The sequence below is a fragment of the Anomaloglossus baeobatrachus genome, chromosome 12, assembly GCF_048569485.1.
Source record: "Anomaloglossus baeobatrachus isolate aAnoBae1 chromosome 12, aAnoBae1.hap1, whole genome shotgun sequence".
In the NCBI taxonomy this organism is placed as follows: domain Eukaryota; kingdom Metazoa; phylum Chordata; class Amphibia; order Anura; family Aromobatidae; genus Anomaloglossus; species Anomaloglossus baeobatrachus.
The window spans coordinates 72,669,194-72,693,314 of NC_134364.1; the positions used below are offsets into that span (position 1 = coordinate 72,669,194).

At 44.5% G+C, this 24,121-nt stretch overlaps 1 protein-coding gene across 3 annotated transcripts in view; it reads left to right on the forward strand.

Annotated features, from left to right (window-relative positions):
• Positions 1–24,121, forward strand: part of RASGRP1 (RAS guanyl releasing protein 1) — a 195,779-nt gene that overhangs the window by 156,525 nt on the left and 15,133 nt on the right. For all 3 annotated transcript variants that reach the window (XM_075330319.1, XM_075330317.1, XM_075330318.1), the window contains exons 4-14: positions 3,342–3,404; positions 3,515–3,646; positions 6,845–6,998; positions 7,208–7,381; positions 7,472–7,588; positions 7,782–8,057; positions 14,688–14,768; positions 19,712–19,816; positions 19,902–20,011; positions 21,664–21,808; positions 22,843–22,879. In XM_075330319.1, the coding sequence (XP_075186434.1) occupies positions 3,342–3,404; positions 3,515–3,646; positions 6,845–6,998; positions 7,208–7,381; positions 7,472–7,588; positions 7,782–8,057; positions 14,688–14,768; positions 19,712–19,816; positions 19,902–20,011; positions 21,664–21,808; positions 22,843–22,879 (1,394 nt within the window). The remainder of the gene's footprint in view (positions 1–3,341; positions 3,405–3,514; positions 3,647–6,844; positions 6,999–7,207; positions 7,382–7,471; positions 7,589–7,781; positions 8,058–14,687; positions 14,769–19,711; positions 19,817–19,901; positions 20,012–21,663; positions 21,809–22,842; positions 22,880–24,121) is intronic.

Here is a 24,121-nt window from a genome sequence, read left to right on the forward strand (position 1 = left end):
ACAGCTGTGTAGCTGTGATCAGCAGATAGCGATCAGCAGTCGGATTGCTGATCGCTATAGCCCCCTAGGGGGACTAGTAAAATAAAAGTAAAAAAAAAGTTTTAAAAAATTAAAAAAAAAACAAAAAACCTAAAAGTTCAAATCACCCCCCTTTCCCCCCATTGAAAATTAAAGGGTTAAAAAATAAATAAATATACACATATTTGGTATCGCCGCGTTCAGAAATGCCCGATCTATCAAAATATAAAATCAATTAATCTGATTGGTAAACGGCGTAGTGGCAAAAAAATTCCAAACGCCAAAATTACGTTTTTTGGTCGCCGCAAGTTTTACGCAAAATGCAATAACAGGCGATCAAAACGTAGCATCTGCGCAAAAATGATACCATTAGAAACATCAGCTCGAGGCGCAAAAAATAAGCCGTCACTGAGCCATAGATCCCAAAAAATAAGAACGCTACGTGTTTCGGAAAATGGCGCAAAACGTGCGCCACTTTTATTGGACAAACTTGCGAATTTTTTTTAACCCCTTAGATACAAGTAAATCTATACATGTTTGGTGTCTACAAACTCGCACCGACCTCAGGCATCATACCTACACATCAGTTTTACCATATAGTGAACACCGTGAATAAAACATCCCAAAAACTATTGTGCCATCACACTTTTTTGCAATTTTTCCACACTTGGAATTTTTTTGCTGCTTTCCAGTACACCATATGGTAAAACTTATGGTTTCATTTAAAAGTACAACTTGTCCCGCAAAAAACAAGCCCTCATATGGCAAGATTGATGGAAAAATAAAAAAGTTACGGCTCTCGGAAGAAGGGGAGCAAAAAACAAAAACGCAAAAACGGAAAAAGCCCCGGGGCTGAAGGGGTTAAAAAAAAGTGAAAAAATAATAGATTAAATCGACCCCTATTACAGTATAAATATATGGTATTTTAAAAATAAATATTGGCATTTTGGGGGTCACCCAACTCCATTGATTGAAAAACAAAAAGTTAGATCTCAACAATTGGCGACAGAAACCTAGGGGTTTTTTTTTAACAAAGTTTTTAATTTTTTTTTCTAACCATTGAAATCATACATAAAAAATAAAAAAATAATTATAGGTTTGGTATCACCATAATCATACTTCCCTGAAGAATCATGTTGTCTGGTCATTTTTAATGCATAACAAATGCTGTAAGAAGGAAACCCAAAATAACATTATCAGAATTCCTTTTTTTCCTTTGGCTTTCAGTACATCATATGGTAAAGTCAATGGTGTCAATTAAAGGGAACCTGTCAGGTGCAATATACACACAGGACCATGAGCAGTTCTTGGTGCATATTACTAATTCCTGCCTAACTGTCCCTGTATCTGGTAGTATAGATAAAGAGATCTTTAGAAAGATTACCGTATTTCCAAAGATCCTTTATGATATGCTAATGAGTGCGGGGACTAGTCACAAGGGTGTTAGTTCCTGTGCTCATTCATTCTTAGCATGTTAGCACATCCACAGCATGCTTTTTGCCCAGCGTCATCATCGGCAGTGACGCATGTACCTGTGTCAATTGTCACTGCCTCAGACATCGGGCTTAGGGTCAGTGCGCATGATCCGAAATTACCCCATTTCCGGTCATGCGCACTATGAAGCCGGGTGTACGCATCCCGGCTTTAGAGAGGTCTAATGTGCATGACAAGAAGTGCAGTGACTTTTGATCATGTGCACTGACCCTAAAGGCCACCTAACACGCAACAACATCGCTAACGAGATGTCGTTGGGGTCACGGAATTTTGTGACGCACATCCGGCCTCGTTAGCGACGTCGTTGCTTGTGAAACGCAGGAATGACCGTCAACGATCAAAAATACTCACCATATCATTGATCGTTGACACGTCGTTCTAATCTCAAATATCGTTGCTGCTGCAGGTACGATGTTGTTCGTCGCTCCTGCGGCAGCACACATCGCTTTGTGTGACACCGCAGGAACAAGGAACAACACCGTACCTGCAGCCGCCGACAATGAGGAAGGAAGGAGGTGGATGTTACGGACGCTCATTTCCACCCCTCCGCTTCTATTGGGCGGCCGCTTAGTGACGCCGCTGTGATGCCACATGAACCTCCCCCTTAGAAAGGAGGCGGTTCGCCGGCCACAGCGACGTCGCTAGGCAGGTAAGTCCGTGTGACGGGTGTTAGCGATGTTGTGCACCACGGGCAGCGATTTGCCCATGACGCACAACCGACGGGGGCGGGTGCTTTCACCAGTGACATCACTAGCGATATCGCTGTGTGTAAAGAGGCCTTAAGTCCGGCATTCTGAGGAGGTGCAACGGACACAGGTATGCGCATCACCTCAGATGATTCTGGACGATGGACATTCAATAGCATGTTAGCACGCCCCTGTGGGTGTGCTTACATGCTAAGAGGGTGGAATGAGCGTAGGAACTAATGCCCTTGTGACTAGTCCCCCCGCTCATTAGCATATCATAAACGAACTTTAGAAATACTGTTTCTAAAGATGTCTTTATGTATGATACTAGATACAGGGACGGTTAGGCAGGGATTAGCAATATTCACCCAAAACTGCTCGTGGTACTGGGAGCATATTACACCTGACAGGTTCCCTTTAAAAACGTCAATTCATCCGACAAACCCTCATACGCCAATGTAAAAAAAAAAGTAAAGGCTTTGGAAGAAGAGGAGGAAAAAATGAAAAATAAAGAAAAGACCCTTAAGGGGTTAAAGTGTGGACGCGGTCCTGCTGAGCCTATGGTTAGATGTATGTAGCATATGTCACCGCACAGGTTTTCCGGTCTGAACTTAGAAACCTCTGGTGATCCGGGCTGGGTTCTGCAGAACTCTGGCTATTATGGCTGTAAAGTGATGCTAATAGGTTGCTTGGTTACATCCGTCTGCGCAGGAGTGTTTGAGACTCATTTATCAGATGTGAATGGATTTCTTTTTTACCTTCCTTTATCTCAGACACCTTTGATTGTGTCGGTAATGATGCAGGTAATGAGAAGACACATGAGGACCGGAGCATGTGTGTTGGTATTGACAGGCATGTGCTCCCGGGGCTGCGGCTAATGAGCAGACTCATGGGGGAGGCATAACCTGGCAACAGAGCCATTACGTCCAACACTTGTTTATTGTATAACCTACATAAGACTCATCCCATCCTGGAAAATAGAAAACCTTCTATATTGCCTTGGTTCTCTGATGACACAATACATAGGACGTGAATACAAACCCGCCGACATTTACAACCCGTTTCCATAGAATTTATCATTTTCTTTTTATTGCGTCGTTCCTCCTCCTCCTCTTCTATCTATCCTTAACTGAAATTCCTTACATATGAGGCGGCTCTGGAGAAGAGGTCTTCAATGTTCTGCCTCAAGATATGCTACTTTGTAAGGTGAGATGACTATCTAAAGGTTGTGGTGGCCTCCATGTCTTCACGTCCCGGACAACCAAGCTTTCCAACCATGTGTAATGTGGTGTTACTAACCCCATTATCCTCATCAGGTACTGGATTACAGAACTTTGGACCATGTTTAAAATGGACTCGTGTCTAACGCAGACCATGGAAGAGTTCCAAGAGATGGTGCGAGCGCAAGGAGAAGAGTCACATTGGCATTTGCTTGACACTGCTCAAATGTTAGTAGCTAAGAACGGCTTGTCTATATATTCATCTGTCTACAGCAATGGTGGGCAATTCATTTTCCCTAGGGATCACATAAGAGATCATAACTGGAGTGGAAAGCTGAACCAAGGGACTGAAATTAATTCTGCTCAGTATTAATATTAATATATTATTATTTCATGTAAATATTAATTGTATCACTTAGTATTGAGCTCAAATAAATATATTGACATCCCTTATGCACAGTATGAGCCCCCACATAACCCCTTTCTATAAGGTATGAGCCCCACATATCCCCTCTCTATACAGTATGAGCCCCACATATCCCCTCTCTATACAGTATGAGCCCCACATATCCCCTCTCTATGCATTATGAGCCCCACATATCTCCTCTCTATACAGTATGAGACCCACATATCCCTTCTGTACAGTATGAGTCCCACATATCCCCTCTCTATACAGTATGAGTGCCACATATCCCTTCTGTACTGTATGATTCCCACATATCCCCTCTCTATACAGTATGAGTCCCACATATAACCTCCTTATACAGTATGAGCCCCACATATCCCCTCTATACAGTATGAGCCCCACATATCCCCTCTCTATACAGTATGAGCCACACATATCCCCTCTCTATGCAGTATGAGCCCCACATATCCCCTCTCTATACAGTATGAGCCCCACATATCCCCTCTCTATACAGTATGAGCCACACATATCCCCTCTCAATGCAGTATGAGCCCTACATATCCACTCTCTATACAGTATGAGTCCCACATATCCACTCTCTATACAGTATGAGCGCCACATATCCCTTCTGTACAGTATGAGCCCCACATATCTCCTCTATACATTGAGCCCCACATATCCCCTCTCTATACAGTATGAGCCCCACATATCTCCTCTATACATTATGAGCCCCACATATCCCCTCTCTATACAGTATGAGCCCCACATATCCCCTCTCTATACAGTAAGAGACCCCACATAGCCCCTACATACAGGATGAGCCCCCACATAGCCTCTTATATACAGTATGGGCTCACACATAGCCCCTCTATACACAATGTGAGCCCCCCATAGCCCCTTTATATACAATGTGAGCCCCCACTATGTCCCTTTATATACAGTGTTAGCCCTTACATAACCTCTCTATATACAGTTTGAGCCCCCATATAGCCTACTATATACAGTGTGGGCTCTCACATACCCCCACATTATGCAATGTGAACCCCCACATAGCCCCTTTATATTCACTGTGAGCCCCCACATAGCTTCCTATATACAGTATCAGCCTCTAAATAGCCTCTATATATAATGTATGTTCCCACATAACCCCTCTATGTACAATGTGAGCCCTCAAATAGCCCCTCACATATACAATGTGAGCCCCCACATAGCCTCCTATATCGAGTATGAGCCCCCTGTATACAGTATGACCCCACCTCAGTCTCCTAAACACAGTATGAGCCCCCACTTAGCCTCTATATATAATGTGAGCCCCCACATATTCCCTTTATAGTCACTGTGAGCCCTTACATATGAGCCCCCACATAGCCCTTCCTTCCTTAGTGTGCATGACCGGAAGTGCAGTGACTTCTGATCATGCGCACTGACCCTAAACCCAGTATCTGAATCGGTGACAATGAACACAGGTACGCGCGTCACCACTGATGAGGCCGGGCAGCGGGAATTGAAAAGCATGTTAGCACGCCCCTGTGGGTTGCTGGAGGCAATCTCTTTAGAGAACCTTAGCACGCCCCTGTGGATTGTTGGAGGTAATCTCTTTAGAGAACCTTAGCACGCCCCTGTGGGTTGCTGGAGGCAATCTCTTTAGAGAACCTTAGCACGCCCCTGTGGATTGTTGGAGGCAATCTCTTTAGAGAACCTTAGCACGCCCCTGTGGATTGTTGGAGGCAATCTCTTTAGAGAACCTTAGCACGCCCCTGTGGGTTGTTGGAGGCAATCTCTTTAGAGAAACTTAAGGCCACGTCTCACTAAGCAACATCGCTAGCAACATCGCTGCTGAGGCACGACTTTTGTGACGTAACAGCGATGTTGCTAGCGATGTTGCTGTGTGTGACATCCAGCAACAACCTGGCCCCTGCTGTGAGGTCGCCGGTCGTTGCTGAATGTCCTGGACCATTTTTTAGTTGTTGCTCTCCCGCTGTGAAGGGCACATCGCTGTGTGTGACAGCGACAGAGCAACAACTGAATGTGCAGTGAGCAGGGAGCCGGCTTCTGCGGACGCTGGTAACCAATGTAAATATCGGGTAACCAAGAAGCCCTTTCCTTGGTTACCCGATATTTACCTTCGTTACCAGCGTCCGCCGCTGTCATGCTGTCAGTGCCGGCTCCCTGCTCTCTGCACACATAGCCAGACTACAGATTATATTATCGGGTAATTAACCCGATGTGTACTCTGGCTAGGAGTGCAGGGAGCCAGCGCTAAGTGGTGTGCACTGGTAACGAAGGTAAATATCGTTTTGGTTACCCGATATTTACCTTAGTTACCAAGCGCAGCATCGCTTCCACGCGTCGCTGCTGGCTGGGGGCTGGTCACTGGTTGCTGGTGAGATCTGCCTGTATGACAGCTCACCAGCAACCCATGTAGCGACGCTCAAGCGATCCCTGCCAGGTCAGGTTGCTGGTGGGATCGCTGGAGCGTCGCTTAGTGTGACGGTACCTCTAGCACGTCCCTGTGGATTGTTGGAGGCAATCTCTTTAGAGAACCTTAGCAAGCCCCTGTGGATTGTTGGAGGCAAGCTCTTTAGAGAACCTTCTCCACCTTGATGAGTAACAACAACTCTTCTTCTGAGGTTCTCAAAAATCTCCTCTGTCCATACCATGAAACACTTCCATAAACGTGTGTTGTGGATATCAGACTTTGATAGATCCCTGTTCTTCACATAAAACCGGTTGCCCTATCACACCTGATTGTCATGTCATTGACTCTAAACTCCAGATTCTAATTCCGCCTTCAAATTCTGTGGTAATCCTAAAGGGTCGTATACGTTTATACTCACAGATACGTGATAGTGGATCATTTTTTCTGAATAAGTAATGGAATAGCCTACTATTTGAAGTCCTTTGATTTGGTTCTCTTTACTTATGTTTAGAACACCTCTTCATCTTATCTATTTGTATATCATGTACCTCATTTCTAACTATGTCTGTCATCTTATAATTTCCTATCTGTATTATTCTAGTAACTCTCGGGAGTGGTCAAGAAAACTAACACAAAGAATAAAACCTAACTGTAGCAAGAAAAGGAAAGTCTCCCTTTTGTTTGACCACTTGGAGCCACAAGAACTAGCAGAACACTTGACGTATCTAGAATTCAAATCCTTCCGCAGAATTTCTGTGAGTAAACTGATATGGCAACTCTATGGGAATTTCTTTCAGGTCTATTACAGCTGTGGAGAATCTTTTAATGTAATGCTCTGTAAATCTATAGGAAGATTTGACTAACATTTGACTAAGTAGCCACTATATAACATACATAACCTATAAATATGATGTGTTGAACATCGAACGTTGGTTCTTTATAAGAATACCATTATTTCTTTTAGTTTTCAGACTATCAGAACTACATTGTGAATGGTTGCGTGAAGGATAATCCCACGATGGAACGCTCAATAGCTCTCTGCAATGGGATTTCCCAGTGGGTTCAACTGATGGTCTTGAGCCGACCAACTCCACAGTTACGAGCTGAAGTCCTCACCAAGTTTATTCACGTGGCTCAGGTAAGAGTCATTCATGTCCACGTGTTGTGAAGGAGAAAAGATGTATACAGCTCTGTATACCAATATCATTTGCTGTCACTGTCCTTACAGAAACTTCAGCAGTTGCAGAACTTTAACACGTTAATGGCAGTCATTGGAGGGCTTTGTCACAGCTCCATCTCTCGGCTTAAGGAGACCAGTTCTCATGTGTCTCATGATGTGCATAAGGTGTGTATTAAATTAGACATTTATACCTACAAAAAAATGGAGTGTATTGTCATATTTTAGAGGCCATTGACAAAATTTGGGGGGACATTACACAGAGGATTACTGAAAACCCTTGAGGATGAAGACACAAGTAATATCCTCACAAGCTAGTTGGCATTCCCTGGCATTAAATATCATATGCTTCTTCTTGCAGGTCCTTAATGAAATGACAGAGCTCCTGACCTCCTGTAGGAATTATGATAATTACCGGAGAGTATACAACGAGTGCAGCAATTTCAAGATTCCCATTCTTGGGGTTCATCTAAAAGACCTGATTTCTCTCTATGAGGCCATGCCTGACTTTTTGGATGAGAAGCAAATCAACGTGCCAAAGCTACATTCCATGTACAACCATATCAATGAGCTGATCCAGTTACAAAACATCGCGCCTCCCCTGGATGCTAATATGGATCTTGTACATCTACTCACAGTAAGTAAAGTCTTCTTAAATTACCATATTGTTGCTAAGTCCTCGACTTTCCACCACAGTTGTAACTCCTTTTTGAAGTTTAAAGTCTAAGGCCGGCATCACAAGCGCCGATTTATTGTGCGATCACATGAGTGATCGCACCCGCCCTGTCGTTTGTGCGTCATGGGCAATTAGTTGCCCGTGGCGCACAAAGTCGTTTACCCCCGTCACACGGACTTACCTCCCTCATGACGTCGCTGTGGGCGGCGAACATCCACTTCCTGAAGGGGGAAGGATGGTCGGCATCATAGCGACGTCACACAGCGGCGGCCCAATAGAAGTGGGGGGCGGAGATGAGCGGGATGTAACATCCCGCTCACCTCCTTCCTTCCGCATTGCCGGCGGGACGCAGGTAAGCTGTGTTCATCGGTCCTGAGGTGTCATACGGAGCGATGTGTGCTGCCTCGGGAACGATGAACAACCGGCGCGCAGAAGGTGGAACGACATTATGAAAATGAGCGACGTATCAACGAACAACGATAAGGTATTTTTTCTCGTTAATAGTCGCTCGTAGCTGTCACACGCTACAATATATCAAACGTTGCCGGATGTGCATCACGGAATCCGTGATCCCGACGACATATCGCCCGATGTATCATAGCGTGTGACGGGGCCTTAAGAGCTTTCAGAATCATGGTTGCTCTCATGCAGAAACAGTGCCACACTTGTTCATTTATTTTCTCACTTACATAACGCTATAAATTCCTCATCGCTTTACAGACATCGTCCTAACTGTCCCCATTGGAGCTCACAATCTAAATTCCATATGTCTATAGAGTTCAGGAGGAAACCGGAGTACCCAGAGGAAACTCCCGCAAACACGGGGAGAACATACAAACTCCTTTCAGATGTTGTCCTCGGTGGGATTTGGACCCAGGACCCCAGCCCTACAAGGCTGTAGTGCTAACCACTGAGCCACCATGTCTAGTATTGCAGCTTAGCCCAATTCATTTGGCTTTAGGCTGTGTGCACACGTTGCGTTTTTTACCGCGGAAACGCTGCGTTTTGAACCGCAGCGTTTCAGTGGCAAATTGCATGCGTTCAGCTTTCCCAGCAAAGTGTATGGGAAAGCTGAAAAATCACTGCACACGCTGCGTTTCTAAACGCAGCGTTTTTGATGCCAAAAATCGGTGCGGAAAGAAAAGCAGCATGTCACTTCTTTTGTGCGTTGTGGCTGCGTTCTCTCCCCCATTGAAATCAATGATGTGGGGTCAGAACGCAGCTACACCGCATGGACCTGCTTTTTTGTTGCGGTCCGCGGGCTTTGTCGGCACGCCAGAACGCAGGCATTTACCTGGAAGTGAGGTCAAGAGGTTTCCTGTTGACCTCACTTCCTGGCAAAGCCCCCGGTGTCGCCAAAGTGCCCGCCCTGACCCCCGACCCCCCTCCCGAAAATCCAACATGGCCGCGCGCATAGTAGCGCACCGGCCGCCCTGCTCCTATGTTATCTGTCGCATGTGCCTTGAGACATGCGACAGAAAAATGCACCCAGGCCCTGCCCGTTCACCCCAATTCCCCCCGGTGTCATACATACCTGTCCGGTCGCAGCGCTGATCCCCCGCGGCCCCCTCCTCCTTCACAGCAGACGCCGGCCGGTCACATGTTCCGAGCAGCTGGCAGTCAGCACTGTGTTCAGAGAGCTGTGCTGGCTGCTCGCACTCTGCAGCTGTGACCCGGGGAGAGTGGGTGCAGATTTTTGCACCCACTCTCCTCAAATGGAGGGTCTGCCCTCCTAGAAAATGGGGGATACGTTCCCTGAACGTGCCCCCATATTCTAGAAGGTCCAGAGCCGACGTGGGACATCCAAATGGATTTCTGCGGACCCATTTTTTTTATTAAATTGGAGAACAAGGGAATGATTTGGGGAGTGTTTTTTCTAATAAAAAAATTTTTGTTGTCTTTTTTTGCTTTTGTTTACTGTCAATTAGTTATGTCGGGTGTCTGATAGACGCCGTGACATTACTAATTGCTGGGCTTGATGCCAGGTGACATTACACATCTGGTATCAACCCCATTTATTACCCCGTTAGCCAACGCACCAGGGCGCGGGATGAGTTGGGGCGAAGCGCCAGGATTGGCGCATCTAATGGATGCGCCACTTCTGGGGCGGCTGTGGCCTGCTATTTTTAGGCTGGGAAGAGTCCAATAACCATGGCTCTTCCCACCCTGAGAATACCAGACCTCAGCTGTCAGCTTCACCTTGGCTGGTGATCTAATTTGGGGGGACCCCATGTTATTTTTTTTTTTTTATTATTTTTATTTATAAATAAATAAAAAAAACCTGGGGAGCCCTCCAAATTGATCACCAGACAAGATGAAGCTGCCAGCTGTGGTTTGCAGGCTACAGCTGTCTGCTTTACCCTGACTGGCTAGCAAAAATAGGGGGGACCCCACGCCATTTTTTTTTTTGTTTTTGTGATATAAACTAGGCTAGGCACCCTTTAGTGCCACATGAAAGGTACTAAAGGTGCCAGCTTAGAATATGCAGGGGGGGGTGGGACGTTATATAAATATTTGACCTCCATTGACGCTTTTTAGGCTGGATGCCCACAATCGGGGTTTGCAGCGTTTTGGGCGCAGAGTGTTTTCCCTGCGTCCATGACGCTGCGTTGTGCAGTAGAAGCACAGTGGAAGGATTTTTAGAAATCTCATGCCCACTGTGCTTCTTTTCTCCGCAGCATAAACCGACCGGTGGCGCAGCTTCCCGAGCCTCAGCATGTCAATTTATGCTGCGTAGATGAGTGTTCTCTGCAGGTAGCATAGAGCTCCACAGCAGCCTGAACCCAAATCGTGGGCATGGGCAGCTGCGTTCTCCCGTGGGAAACACTCACATCTCTGCAGGAAGGCTGACACTGGGTACTAGACGCCGTGTCGCTGGATCATGGCCACATAGCCCAACAGTGAGAATATTGTTGCTACAGCTACATTTTGGGGGAAGTAGCTGTGGATTCAAAATGATTAATATACTCCTGAATAAAATCCTTGAGGGGTGCAGATTCCAAAATGGGGTCACTTGTGGGGGGTTTCTGACGTATAGGTACCCAAGTCTTAAAAACGCACCTAAAAAAACGCATGAAAAACGCATGAAAACGCATGCGTTTTCGATGCGTTGTTTCTCAAAAAGCATTGTTTACTATTCTCCCCTCTGCCAGAGGGTGCGTTTTTTTCCGCGCGGAAAAAAAAGCAACGTGTGCACATACCCTTAGTACCAGATCCAGCCTATGCACAAGAGTGGCACTGTATGCAAAAGACAGCAGCCATGCTTTTGTAATACCAGAAAAACTCTCTAACTCCTATATAAAGTCATTGCCAAAAGTTTTGAAATTGGCACAAGTTTTGCTTTTCACAAAGTTTGCTGCTTCAGTGGTTTTATGTCTTTTAGATGTTTATATGGTTACTGAAGGACAATTTCAACATTTCATAAGTTTTTACACTTTTATTGACAAAATCATCAAGTTTACGCAAAGACTCAATATTTACAGTGTTGTCCCTTATTTTTCAAGACTTCTCTCCTTTGTCCTGGTCGCTGGATATCAGCTTCTGGGCCAAATTGTGACCTATGAACAGTTCTTGTTTAATCAGTGCTTGAAGTTCGTCATAGTTTCATAATTTCTGTGTTTTGGTTTCTCCACTCGCTTTTTTCAATAAACTTGATGTATTTGTCCATATATATAAATACCTATATATAAAGCTGAGTATAAGTGTGTGTGTATGTCCGCTAAAGGAATCCACGCCATCGCATTTACAATTATGAAATATTGCACAGACACCCCATGTGACTCAGGTAACATCATAGACTATGTTTGGACGGGAAAATTTAACCCCACGCTTTATAGTTACTCTCCAAAAAACCTGCCTCCATTAAACTGAATGGAGGTGGGAGCTATAGGCTATTAATAGCAACTGTCAGTGGTTGCTATAGGAACAAAATAAACTGTTAGTATAAGAAGCTTATGTGTGAGGTAATAAGATGTCAGTTGGGAGACGAATAGAGAGAGACAGACAGAGACAGAGAGAGGGAAACAGGGAAAGAGGATATACAGGGAAAGAGAGAGAGTGACAGACAGTCAAAGAGACAGACAGAGGCAGACAGACACAGACAGACGGAAAAAGATAATCAGACAGAAAAAGAAACAGAGACAGACAAGGAAAGAGACAAGGAAAGAGACAAGGAAAGAGACAAGGAAAGAGACAGGGAAAGAGACAGAGACAGGGAAAGAGACAGAGACAGGGAAAGAGACAGAGACAGGGAAAGAGACAACGACAAGGAAAGAGACAGAGACAAGGAAAGAGACAGAGACAAGGAAAGAGACAGACGGGGAAAGAGACAGACGGAGAAAGAGACAGACGGAGAAAGAGACAGACAGAGACAGACAGACAGAGATAGACACACAGACAGAAAGAGGCAGAAACAGACACACAGTGACAGACAGAAAAAGACAGAGACAGACGGACAGACAGAAACAGACGGACGGACAGAGACAGATGGACAGAGACAGGCGGACGGACAGAGACAGACGTACGGACAGAGACAGACGGACGGACAGAGACAGACGGACAGACAGAGACAGATGGACGGACAGAGACAGATGGAGAGAGACAGACAGACAGACACAAACAGATGAAGATGGGAGACAGACAGAGAGACAGTTACTATCCTGGGCAACGCCCGGGTACTACAGCTAGTAACAGTATAAAAATGTATGAAATGCTGATAATTGTATTTCAGTAACCATACAAACATCAACTGCAAAGTCTAAAAACACTGCAGCAGCAAACTTTATGAAAACCAAAAACGTGGTCTCAAATCTTGTCCACAACTGTAGTTCTACCTCACTCTTAGTAGAGGACTCCGATAAGTTCTTCAGTCCCATAACTTTGCATGGCGCAAACAGACACGACTATCAATCCATTCAGATGGGGAACATGGGACTTCCTATGTAGTAGGTGTAATAATAATAATAAAATTAGCAAATATCACCAATTAGAAATATAGTATAGTTCTCCTGATTAGCTATGTCTCTCATCTCATGTTCAGGCCATTGCAGTTTAAGTATCCATGGTTACGACCACTCATATAGTGACCATTAGTTGCTTGTGGTCATAACCATGGATACCTAAGTTACTGCAATGCTCTGCACATGAGGTAAGAGACATGGCTATATCAGGAGAACTATACTACATTTCTTACTGGAGATATTTGCTAATATTATTATTATTACACCTACTACATATTAGGATAGGAGCTTGGAGATGGAAATAACCTTATAATCCTAATCACTGTAACTCTTGCGGCCGATGTAGGGGCAGCAAGTGGGGTTAGTGGACCCACTGGGCCACAAGGGGGTCCCGGACTTACCTTTTAGTAGGAGCTTAAGTAAGCACCCACCGTAAGGCGGACGCCAGTTACCACTCCCAGGGTAGTGACCAGAACTGTGGCAGCTAACCCCCAGGACAGGTGATGGACTCAGGTACAGGCGGAATGACTGAGGTAGATCAACCAAAAAAATGTCCCAGAAAACACAAAAACAATAAATATTACATCTTCATTGATAGCAACAGATTCCATTTAAAAAACAAAATCACATCAGATACAATTAAAACCATAAAAACATATGCCAAGGGAACAGGTCATACTCATACCCTAATTAAATATACAGTATGTTTACATATTAAGGCAATAGGTAAGTAAGGAGTTAAATCAATTCAATTATATATATTTTAACCTCCTCGGCTCAGTGCCCAAAATACCACAACCCATCAAAAACAAAAATATATATATATATAGAATATACTCCTTGTATTACACAATGATTTTGACTGCAATATCAAAAAAGCATCGGCTGTGCAGGGAGATCCTTAGCAATTACCTGCTGTCATGTGTAGAGCCAGAGTATAATGCTGTTCCCCCGTCACACACTCCAACGTGTGTTTCACTAACGCTTCCTCAGGGAGTCTGGGAATGACTGAGGTAGGCTGGACAGGCAGGTACGGACAGGAATGGTGGGTATGGCAGATACTGGTGATGGACACAGAGATAATAGGACAGGAGCTCGGGACCTGACAACTAGCTAGCAGACTGGTATACTGGCTATCTGAACACGTTGCACAGGCACCTCCCCTAATGGGAGGGTGCCTTAAATATATAGTGCCTGTCAGCCATAGGCGTCCCTCCAGGAGTTTTCTAAAGTCATAACTCCAGAAGCCAGGCTAGATCTTATAGCCAAACTTCCAGTAGCAATGCTATCTATCACATAGACATTACTCCAGTAGCCAAGCTTGTCCTCCAATAGCCATAATTTTAGCATCTGTACCATGCTACACAGGCACATAAAACATCATTGATAATCAGTAATCACGTGATCCTGTTGTATCTCATTGTCTGTGAAATGAACATTAGGGAATATTTCTGTAAACTTTTACAATTCCGTAACCCTGCAGTATTGTTGGCCCAGGCAAACAGATGTCTACTTTGTGTAATGTACCGTATAACATTGGATTCAGAATTTAATTTGTTGTCTTAGGTAACACCAGTATATTCATTTTCACTCTTTTTTTTTTATAAACATGCTTCATTGTTCTTTTTTCCAGCTTTCCCTGGACTTGTATTACACAGAAGATGAAATGTATGAGTTGTCTTATGCGAGGGAACCAAGAAATCATCGGGCTCCAGTAAGTGTATCTGAGGATTATTAATAGGGATGATCGAATACCTCAAATATTCGGCTTTGCGAATATTTGCCAAATAGGTCGCCGCTATTCAACTATTCGCGAATATTCGATGCGCAATGTAAGTCTATGGGAAACCCGAATAACAACTATTCGGGCTTCCCATAGACTTACATTGCGCATCGAATATTCGCATAGCGGCGACCTATTCGTCGGATATTCGCGAAGCAGAATATTTGAGGTATTTGATAATCCCTAATTATTAAGATTGTGTTAAGAGATTAAGGCTGCATTTACACCTAAAAACCAGCAGCACTAAGTGACTGCCGATCAACAACTTGTTCTGGGCAGCAGGTCTTATTTACATAGGATGGTGCGCCGCCGAGAAGGATAATCGTTTGTGCTGCACAAAACGATGAACGAGGATTTTGCTCCTTTGGGTCATCATCAGTCTGTTTACACCTGTTTAGTCCTAGGAACACTCATTCATTGCCTTCCAGTGTAAATGCCCCAATACAAAAAGGATGGTAACATGCACACACAGGCAGGCTTGAGTAAGACGAGGCGAAAGGTCCCTTGAAGGGTAATAGACTCACACTGATAACACAGTATACATGCGACACGGATTCTGAAGGGTAACTGTATACTTGACCTGTTTGGCACAAGCTTCTAGAATTGTGCATTTTCAATGGATAAAGTCCTTTGTTAAGACAAGATTGAGCCTGTGATTACATAAATGTTCTCTCTATTGAGGTCAGCTAGAAATTAGGATGGAAAGTTGTCAGTGCATACATTAGAGCCATCACTTGTATAACACTCATTACTTACATAAGCAGATGCCACCGATGAAATGTGATTCACATGATGATACCGTAGCCTACATATTCATGGGCGACCGGAGGTGTAAATCTATTGTGTAGAGTGCCGAAATAAGATGAAATGCAAAGAGGGAATTATGGAATCATAAGTGGAATTTAAAGTAACTGTTACTTCCACATTAAGAGAATTTTTACCTTTGCAGCTATTTTATCAAATATATCAGAAAATATCCTTAGAAGTACGGTAATTCACTATTTTACAGTAAACTTTTTGAAACCGTAAGGCCAGGTGTGTAATGCCCTTATTTCAGTAGAAGTGCCACAAACACAAACGTTTAGGTAAGAAGACCACATTGTTCCTTTCATAGTCATGAGGTGGTACAACTCTTAAGCGGGCTTTACACGCTACGATATCGTTAATTTATTATCGTCGGGGTCACGTTGTTTGTGACGCACATCCGGCGTCATTAACGAGATCGCAGCTTGTAATACTTAAGAGCGATTTTAAACGATCGCAAAAGAGGGCAAAATCGTTTGCCGCGGAGAGGTCGTCCTGAAACAAAAAATCATTTTCAGGATGTTGTTAGCGATGTTGTTCCTCCAGCAGCACACATCGCTGTGTGTGACACCGCAGGAGCGACGAACATCTCCTTACCTGTCTGCACCGGCAAGGAGGAATGAAGGAGGTGGGCGGGATATTTATGTCCCGCTCTTCTCCGCCCCTCCGCTTCTATTGGCCACCTGCCGTGTGACGTCGCTGTGACGCCACACGACCCGCCCCCTTAAGAAGGAAGCGGTTCACCGGCCAGAGCGATGTCGCAAGACAGGTAAGTCCATGTGACGGGGGTAAGCGAGGTTGCGTGTGACGGGCAGCGATATGCCCGTGTCGCACAACTAACGGGGGCGAGTACGGTCGCTTGCGATCTCGCTAGCGAGATCACAGCGTGTAAAGCCCGCTTTAGTGGTTATGGTCCGGTAAGAGGTGAAAAGCTTGGAAGTCATCTCCAGGTGTAAGCACAGTTTTTTGTAAACACAAACAATGCAGTGAATGGTAGCAGAAGTAAACTAGGTCATCACTACTTGGATATATGAAGGCTGTCTTTTTGTCTTGGTGGTGGGTCCATCCAACCACTCACATTAGATCAGTAGAGCTTGCTCAGCCTCTGCTCTGTGCCAGGTTTCCCTCTTTAGTACCCATCTATCTGTCAGACTCCTAACCAATCCTTCATGTTGCTGGAGGCTCTACAGAGCTATGTGTATACTTGCAGTCTCTACTTGACTTCAGAGCTCCACACTTGGCTTGGTACGTTTTCACTATTATTGGCTCAACATATTCTTCCTTAGGAGTACACATCAGAGGACTCAACCTCATCATGGGAGATGTCCTCATAACACAAACTTACACCCGACTCCTTTTTTATCTGAACCTGCTCCTTTTTATTGAGTCTACAACAGCTCCCTAAACAAAGGGTGTATAGAGTACAAAACCATCTTTAAAGACCTTGACATCTCTGCTTCAACCATTTAAGATTTTAGGTTGAAGCTTTCTACTCATGTAACAGTTGAAAACTTTCCAAAACATGGTGGAAAAAGGAAAATTATGTAGAAAGTTGATTTGAAATGTGGCAAAGAAACCACTTGCCACATCTAAATGTCTCCAGGCTGAGTTGGGTACATCTGGAGTGATGGTTTCAACCAGTACCATACATCGCAGATTGAACAAAAACAGGGCAGTATGAGAGAAGGAACCACTGATTAACGATGACCATGACAAACAATAGCTGACAAACCACAAATGAAAGAAAGCCTAGAAAGAAAAGTGCACCCTACTAACTGTGATCATGATGAGGACCTATAATGATATGCAGCTTCTTTGCTGCCTCTTGGACTGAAGGCCTTAAGGGGGCTTTACACGCAACGACATCGCTAACGAGATGCCGTTGGGGTCACGGAATTCGTAACGCACATCCGACCTCGTTAGCGACGTCGTTGCTTGTGAAACGTACGAACGACTGCTAATGATCAAAATTACTCACCTAATTGTTGATCGTTGACACGTCGTTCTAATCCCAAATATCGTTGCTATTGCAGGACGCAGGTTGTTCGTCGTTCCTGAGGCAGCACACATCGCTACGTGTGACACCCCAGGAACAAGGAACATCACCTTACCTGCGTCCTCCGGCAACGAGGTGGGCGTCATTTTCTTTTGGCTAGTCTCCACCCCTCCGCTTCTATTGGAGGCCTGCCGTGTGATGTCACTGTGACGCCGCACGAACCGCCCCCTTAGAAAGGAGGCAGTTCGCCGGCCACAGCAACGTCGTTAGGAAGGTAAGTATGTGTGATGGGTCCTAGCGATGTTGTGTGCTACGGGCAGCGATTTGCCCGTGATGCACAAACGATGTGGGTGGGTATGCTCGCTAGCGATGTCGCTGCGTGTAAAGCAGCATTTAGATGTGTTGTAGGAACAATGAATTCAGAGAATTTTAGAGCCAATTTGCCTCTCAAATTTAAGAAAACTATGATGGGACTGAATGCACTGGGTGTCATGATATCTATGGGATAGTGGGGAACCAGGGCTCCTAAGCTGTCCAAGTTAGGGCCCCCTATGCTATCCCTAATCTCAGGGATACTTCTGAAGGTGGAGATGCCTGAGTCTCCTTCCTGGCTCTGCTCCTGACCAGTCCTCATCTGATTCCCCCTCCCCTCTCCTCAGAGAGGGATGGGACAGGTCTGTGATGATACCCACATATAAAGACAGACAAGTGAAAACCAAAACTCTGTCACACCGCATGCACACACAAGGGTAAAGACGACAAGAGATTTAGGAGGAAACAAGAGCAGTTGGGAAGCTACTAAACAACCGGGTTAAACTCCACAACTGCCCCAAGTAATAAGGACAACTTTCTCCAGAAAGTCTGGGACATCAAACCTCACGGACCAACAAAGACAAACTATAGTTGGCATGGGTGGAAGGATTAAACTAGCAGAAATATGAGAGAAGCAAGTGTGATAGGCTTTCCCAAAAGGAGCAAGCAGACCAGCAGAGATTAACTCTTGCTAGCCTGCCTATGAATTAGCACACAGCAGGTCGATGCTCGAGTCTGCCTGTGTTGATCCCAGACACCAGAGAAACTATCAGGTAGAGTGTCAGAATCTGCAATCTGAACAGAGCCCAGAGCTGCCTTGACAGTCGACGAAGTTTGTACCCAACTCCTTGTGACACTGGGTCATACAATAGAAAAATGACCCAAAGCTCACATCCAGAAGTACACCAGAATGGTTAATAATGATAAATAATGGATTAGTTCACACTAGCAGCAGCGAGTCCTGATCACAAATGTTTCTTCCTTATTTCATTTCTAAATAGTTTCATGTCTGGTGAAGGGTCTTCTTGTGAAATGTCTTAGACATACTACTACAATATTCTAATCATACAGTTGGGTCATAGCCACTTATGTCTGAAGATATTATTATTTTTTTTATATAATAAGGCTAATGTTCACGTATATGTATAGGTTTCCTGAATTTCACAGACACATCACAATCCCATATGTATCTGGAAATGATGTTGCAAATCCTAAAAATGAAATGAAGCTTGGTGTGAATTGTGGTATAAATAGCTGCAGTTTCACACCTTAGCGGCTCACAAATACAGATATAATATGTGATAAAACTGGAGGTGGACCTAGTTTGCTAGAATTATAATGAGAACAATGACCTACATATAGGTAAAGATAACAGAGACAGGGCTGGCCTGGTTTTCCTTACTCATTTCTCAGAGTTCATGTACATTGGTTGACTCGTTAAACACTTGCCGATCGGCTACATTCGGCCCCTTTAGACAGACTGACCAGACTTCCATGAGGACAGAACTATTGTTAATACAATGATTCTGTGCACATATTATATTATTGTTCTCGCCAGCATATGTGCTGCTGAGAGTGATAATTTTTGAGCATGCTTAAAAATAATTATTTCATCCAATGAATTAACATTTGACTCTTTCACCGGTGATACACATTATTTTACCGGGTTATGCTCATTCCCAATATTTGGTGGTGTAAATTCATCACTACTGTTATAATCAGCTGTGGCAACATACCAGTAACTTAATCTATCTACATACAGCCCGTCACCCCCTCCAAACCACCCGTTGTCGCAGATTGGGCATCCGGCGTCTCCCCCAAACCAGACCCCAAAACAATCAGCAAGCATGTGCAAAGGATGGTAGATGTAAGTACAACATTATGAATTGAACATTTACCATATAATTGCTCCTGTCTTTGTTGTTTTGTATAACGAGATGTTTTTACCTTAGTCTGTATTTAAGAACTATGATCTGGACCAAGATGATTATATATCCCAGGAAGAATTTGAGAAGATTGCTGCCAGCTTCCCTTTTTCCTTTTGCATCATGGATAAGGACAGGTAAGATCTAATATTCCGGGACAACATATACTTAAGAAAGACTTGATTTTAGCACCACATTTGCATGTAGGTTGCCCCCCCCCTGTTTTCTTTTTTTTAACTAATGCTGGACAATCTGTTTTAGACTGCCTTCATACATTTTCAAATATTTTGACAAATGGCAGGTTTGTTTTTTTCAACGTCGCAGCAAAACCTGCAATGTGTGAATGCAACCTTAGGCCTCCTTCACACATCCATGTCTCCGGTACGTGTGACGTGTGTTTCCGCATGTACTGGAGACACAGGCACTCGTAGATCCATTAAATTCAATGGGGCGGCGCACACGTCTGTGTTTTCACACTGATCGTGTGTCTATGTTGCGCACACATTTGTCTGTGTGCACCAAACGGCGACATCTTGAGTTTCTACCAGTAGCATGGGTGTCACACTTAGGCCAGAGTCATACTTGCGAGTGCCTCGCGTGTAACTCGCGCGAGTCTCTCATTGAATCATCCGGCACAGACTCGCACTCTCCTGACAGGAGCGGGTCGGTTGCATGTATGTCTATGCAGCTGAGATGCTCCTGTCCTGAGAGTCTGAGTCCATGCCGGGTGATTCAATGAGAGACTTGCACGAGTTACATGCGAGGCACTCGCAAGCGTGACTCTGGCCTTATGTGGACTGAGTGACATCAGTGTGACACGTATCGGAGAAAATACGCCACTTAAAAGGGAACCTGTCACCGGATGTTTATAATACCTAACGGTCGGTGCGGAGCAGACTGGTCGGATGGTTGTCTCAGTTCTCTGGGTCCGCGCCTCCTCTTTCGGCCATCGTTATCTTTCTTCTGAAGCTAGTGTTGATGATGCGTTCTACGTCATCTACACTAGCCTACAGTGAGGTCCTGTGCAGGCGCTTTACAATAATTTGATCTGCCCTACTCAGGGCAGATCAAAGTGCACCTGCACCGGACCTCAATGTTGGCTAGAGTAGATGACGTAGAACGCGTCATCCACACTAGCTTCAGAAGAAGGAGGACAAAGATGGCCCAAAGAGGAGGAGAGGGACCCGGAGAATGGAGACACCCATCCGACCAGACTGCTCTGCACCGACCGTTAGGTGAGTATTATAAACATCCGGTGACAGGTTTTCTTTAAAAAAAAATAATTTTTATACTTACCTGTCTCCTGCACTGTTGTCGTTTCCGGACTTGCTCATTATGCCTCATGAATATTCACTGTATTCACTCACCGTGGACTTGGAAGCAAGTGTGATAGAGACAGTAGTGCCGGAGACAGGCAAGTATACAAGTTCATGGTGTCCGTGTGCTATCCGGATGTCACACGTATAGCACACGAACAGAGGACATACATATGGACACACATACTGACCTGCCCCATGGACCATCACACACGTGCGCTAAGTGCATGAACGTGTGAAAGAGGCCTTAACCTGGAATTACAGCATACAGTCTTTGGTGAAGACTGTGAGCAATAGCTATAAGTGGATTCAAAAGGAATGGTTGATAGAGAGGAAACTGGATGTGTGATTCCAGCCTAAAGCAACTTCCATACTGGAAGAAAAATCTGCAAACCATTGAGCCGAAGCTGACGATTAGATTCACAGTTGGGGATGCATTCACCTAATAAGTGTCTGCCATCTCTTCTTTACAGGGAAGGTCAGATCAGCAGACAGGAAATCACAGCCTATTTTATGCGAGCCAGCTCCATATGTTCCAAACTTGGCTTGGGTTTCCTACACAACTTCCAGGAGACCACCTACCTCCGTCCAACATTTTGTGACAACTGTGCTGGATTTGTAAGTATTTCAGCTTTACCCATCAATCTGCATGCACAAAGTCCATTCTTAATTTTGCTACCATTTAGTTTTACCCCATAAAAAGGACATTTTTCAATTTCGTGGACACCATCTTACGTGGGTCTAACTAATGCGTACTATTGATTTCTGAAATAAAAATTAAAATGATGGTTATGCTTTAATTGTATTACAAATTTATGGTTATTCTATCTTAATTATTGAATCCCTATCTAAATTAAAAAATAAAAATCTTGAAATCCTGCAGTTTTCACTTTGGCCACTCAGCCTCATAATAGACAGACACTTACTGATCTGCGTAGGTCACTTTTCATTATCATCACAAGGAGATTACAATGAAGAATAACTTCTACATATACTGTAGATGACTTATGATGAAACCATTCACATTAGGTGATGTCACAGTTCACCTGCCACCCCCTCCCCGTTTGAACAGGTCAACGAGCATGTTTAGAAATTAATTCAGGACATAGTATTGCAATCTGAGCATGGTCCACTATTGTTAATACAACTGTTCTGTGCACATATTATATCACTGTTCTCAACAACATATTTGCTGCCAAGAATGATAATTTTTTGGCATGCTTAAAAGTAATTTCATCCAATGAATTTGCTCTTCAGCTTAACATATATCAAATGGCCATAGGCAGCAAAGGAACTGAGAGGTAGAAGAGAGTGGGCCAAGCGTGCATACTGCTATGGAAGCTGTGGGACCATCAGAGCCACCACACTAGCTCACTCACATAAGTTCAATAGACTACAATGAAGAGTCTTGCACAGGGCCTTCATTCTCCTAAGCGGGCACCGCAAATCCCAGAGTTATGACCAAGGAAACACAATGTTAATGCTTGGAATATGTACGTCTTGTGTAGGTTGCACAGTTGTATTTGCTCCATGCTATATTAGAAGTGAATCATACACTATACCAGATACAATTATGCCGGTATCTGATGAGCAGATAATGTGTAAGTTGAAATAGTAACTCCGAATGACTGATGTTTTCTGTATATTTTCAGCTTTGGGGTGTGATTAAACAAGGATATCGCTGCAAAGGTAAAAATATTATTACTTTATGCCTGTGTGACGGTTATACTTCATGTCCACCTGCCAAGCATTCTGGATTAATATATAGGATAGAACTGATCTAGAGTTGTGAATCCTTTTGTGGGACCCGATCCAGCAGTCACATAGATGAATTATTGACTATTGCCGGAAGGACTGAGTACCACCTTCTACCTCCCTTCATCCCTAGCTCTTCTTTTGATTAGCCAGCCTGGCTAATCATCGTTGCAGCACATGGTGTCATGCCAGGCCGGCTAATCAAAAAGAAGAGGCGGGGATGCTGTCCGGTAGGGGGTTGTTCTCAGGCCACAGACTAACATTAGTTTGATCAAATAGCTGCTTCTTTTCATTAATATAGACATTATCTACTATGTATGAAAGGACTCCCCTATAGGAGGCATATACAGTAATACCTTAACGCATGAGTTTAATTTGTTCTGTGACAGAGCTTTAACTTAGTATGCTCTTATGTCTAATTAAATTTCCCCATTAAAATTAATTGAAATGCTACTAATTTGTTCCAGCTATTACTCATGGCCCCCCATCCTGGCATATGGCCCCCATTCTGGTACTGTGTATATGATCACCCAACAAGGCCCCATCAATCCTGGTACATAGCTCTGCATTCTGGTACACGGCACTTCATCCTAGTACATGGCCCCCCCATCCGAGTACATCCCCCCCATCCTGGTACATGGCTCTCAATCCTGGTACATGGCTCTCAATCCTGATACATGGCTCTCAATCCTGATACATGGCTCTCAATCCTGATACATGGCTCTCAATCCTGGTACATGGCTCTCAATCCTGGTACATTGCCCCCCCCATCCTGGTACATGGCTCTCAATCCTGGTGCATGGCCACCCCATCCTGGTATATGGCTCTCAATCCTGATACATGGCTCTTAATCCTGGTACATTGCCCCCCCATCCTGGTACATGGCTCTCAATCCTGGTACATGGCTCTCAATCCTGGTACATTGCCCCCCCCCCATCCTGGTACATGGCTCTCAATCCTGGTACATGGCTCTCAATCCTGGTACATGGCCACCCCATCCTGGTACATGGCTCTCAATCCTGGTACATGGGTCTCAATCCTGGTACATGGCCACCCCATCCTGGTACACGGCCACCCCATCCTGGTACACGGCCAATCCATCCTGGTACATGGCTCTCAATCCTGGTACATGGCCCCCCCATCCTGGTACATGGCCCCCCATGCTGGTACATAGCC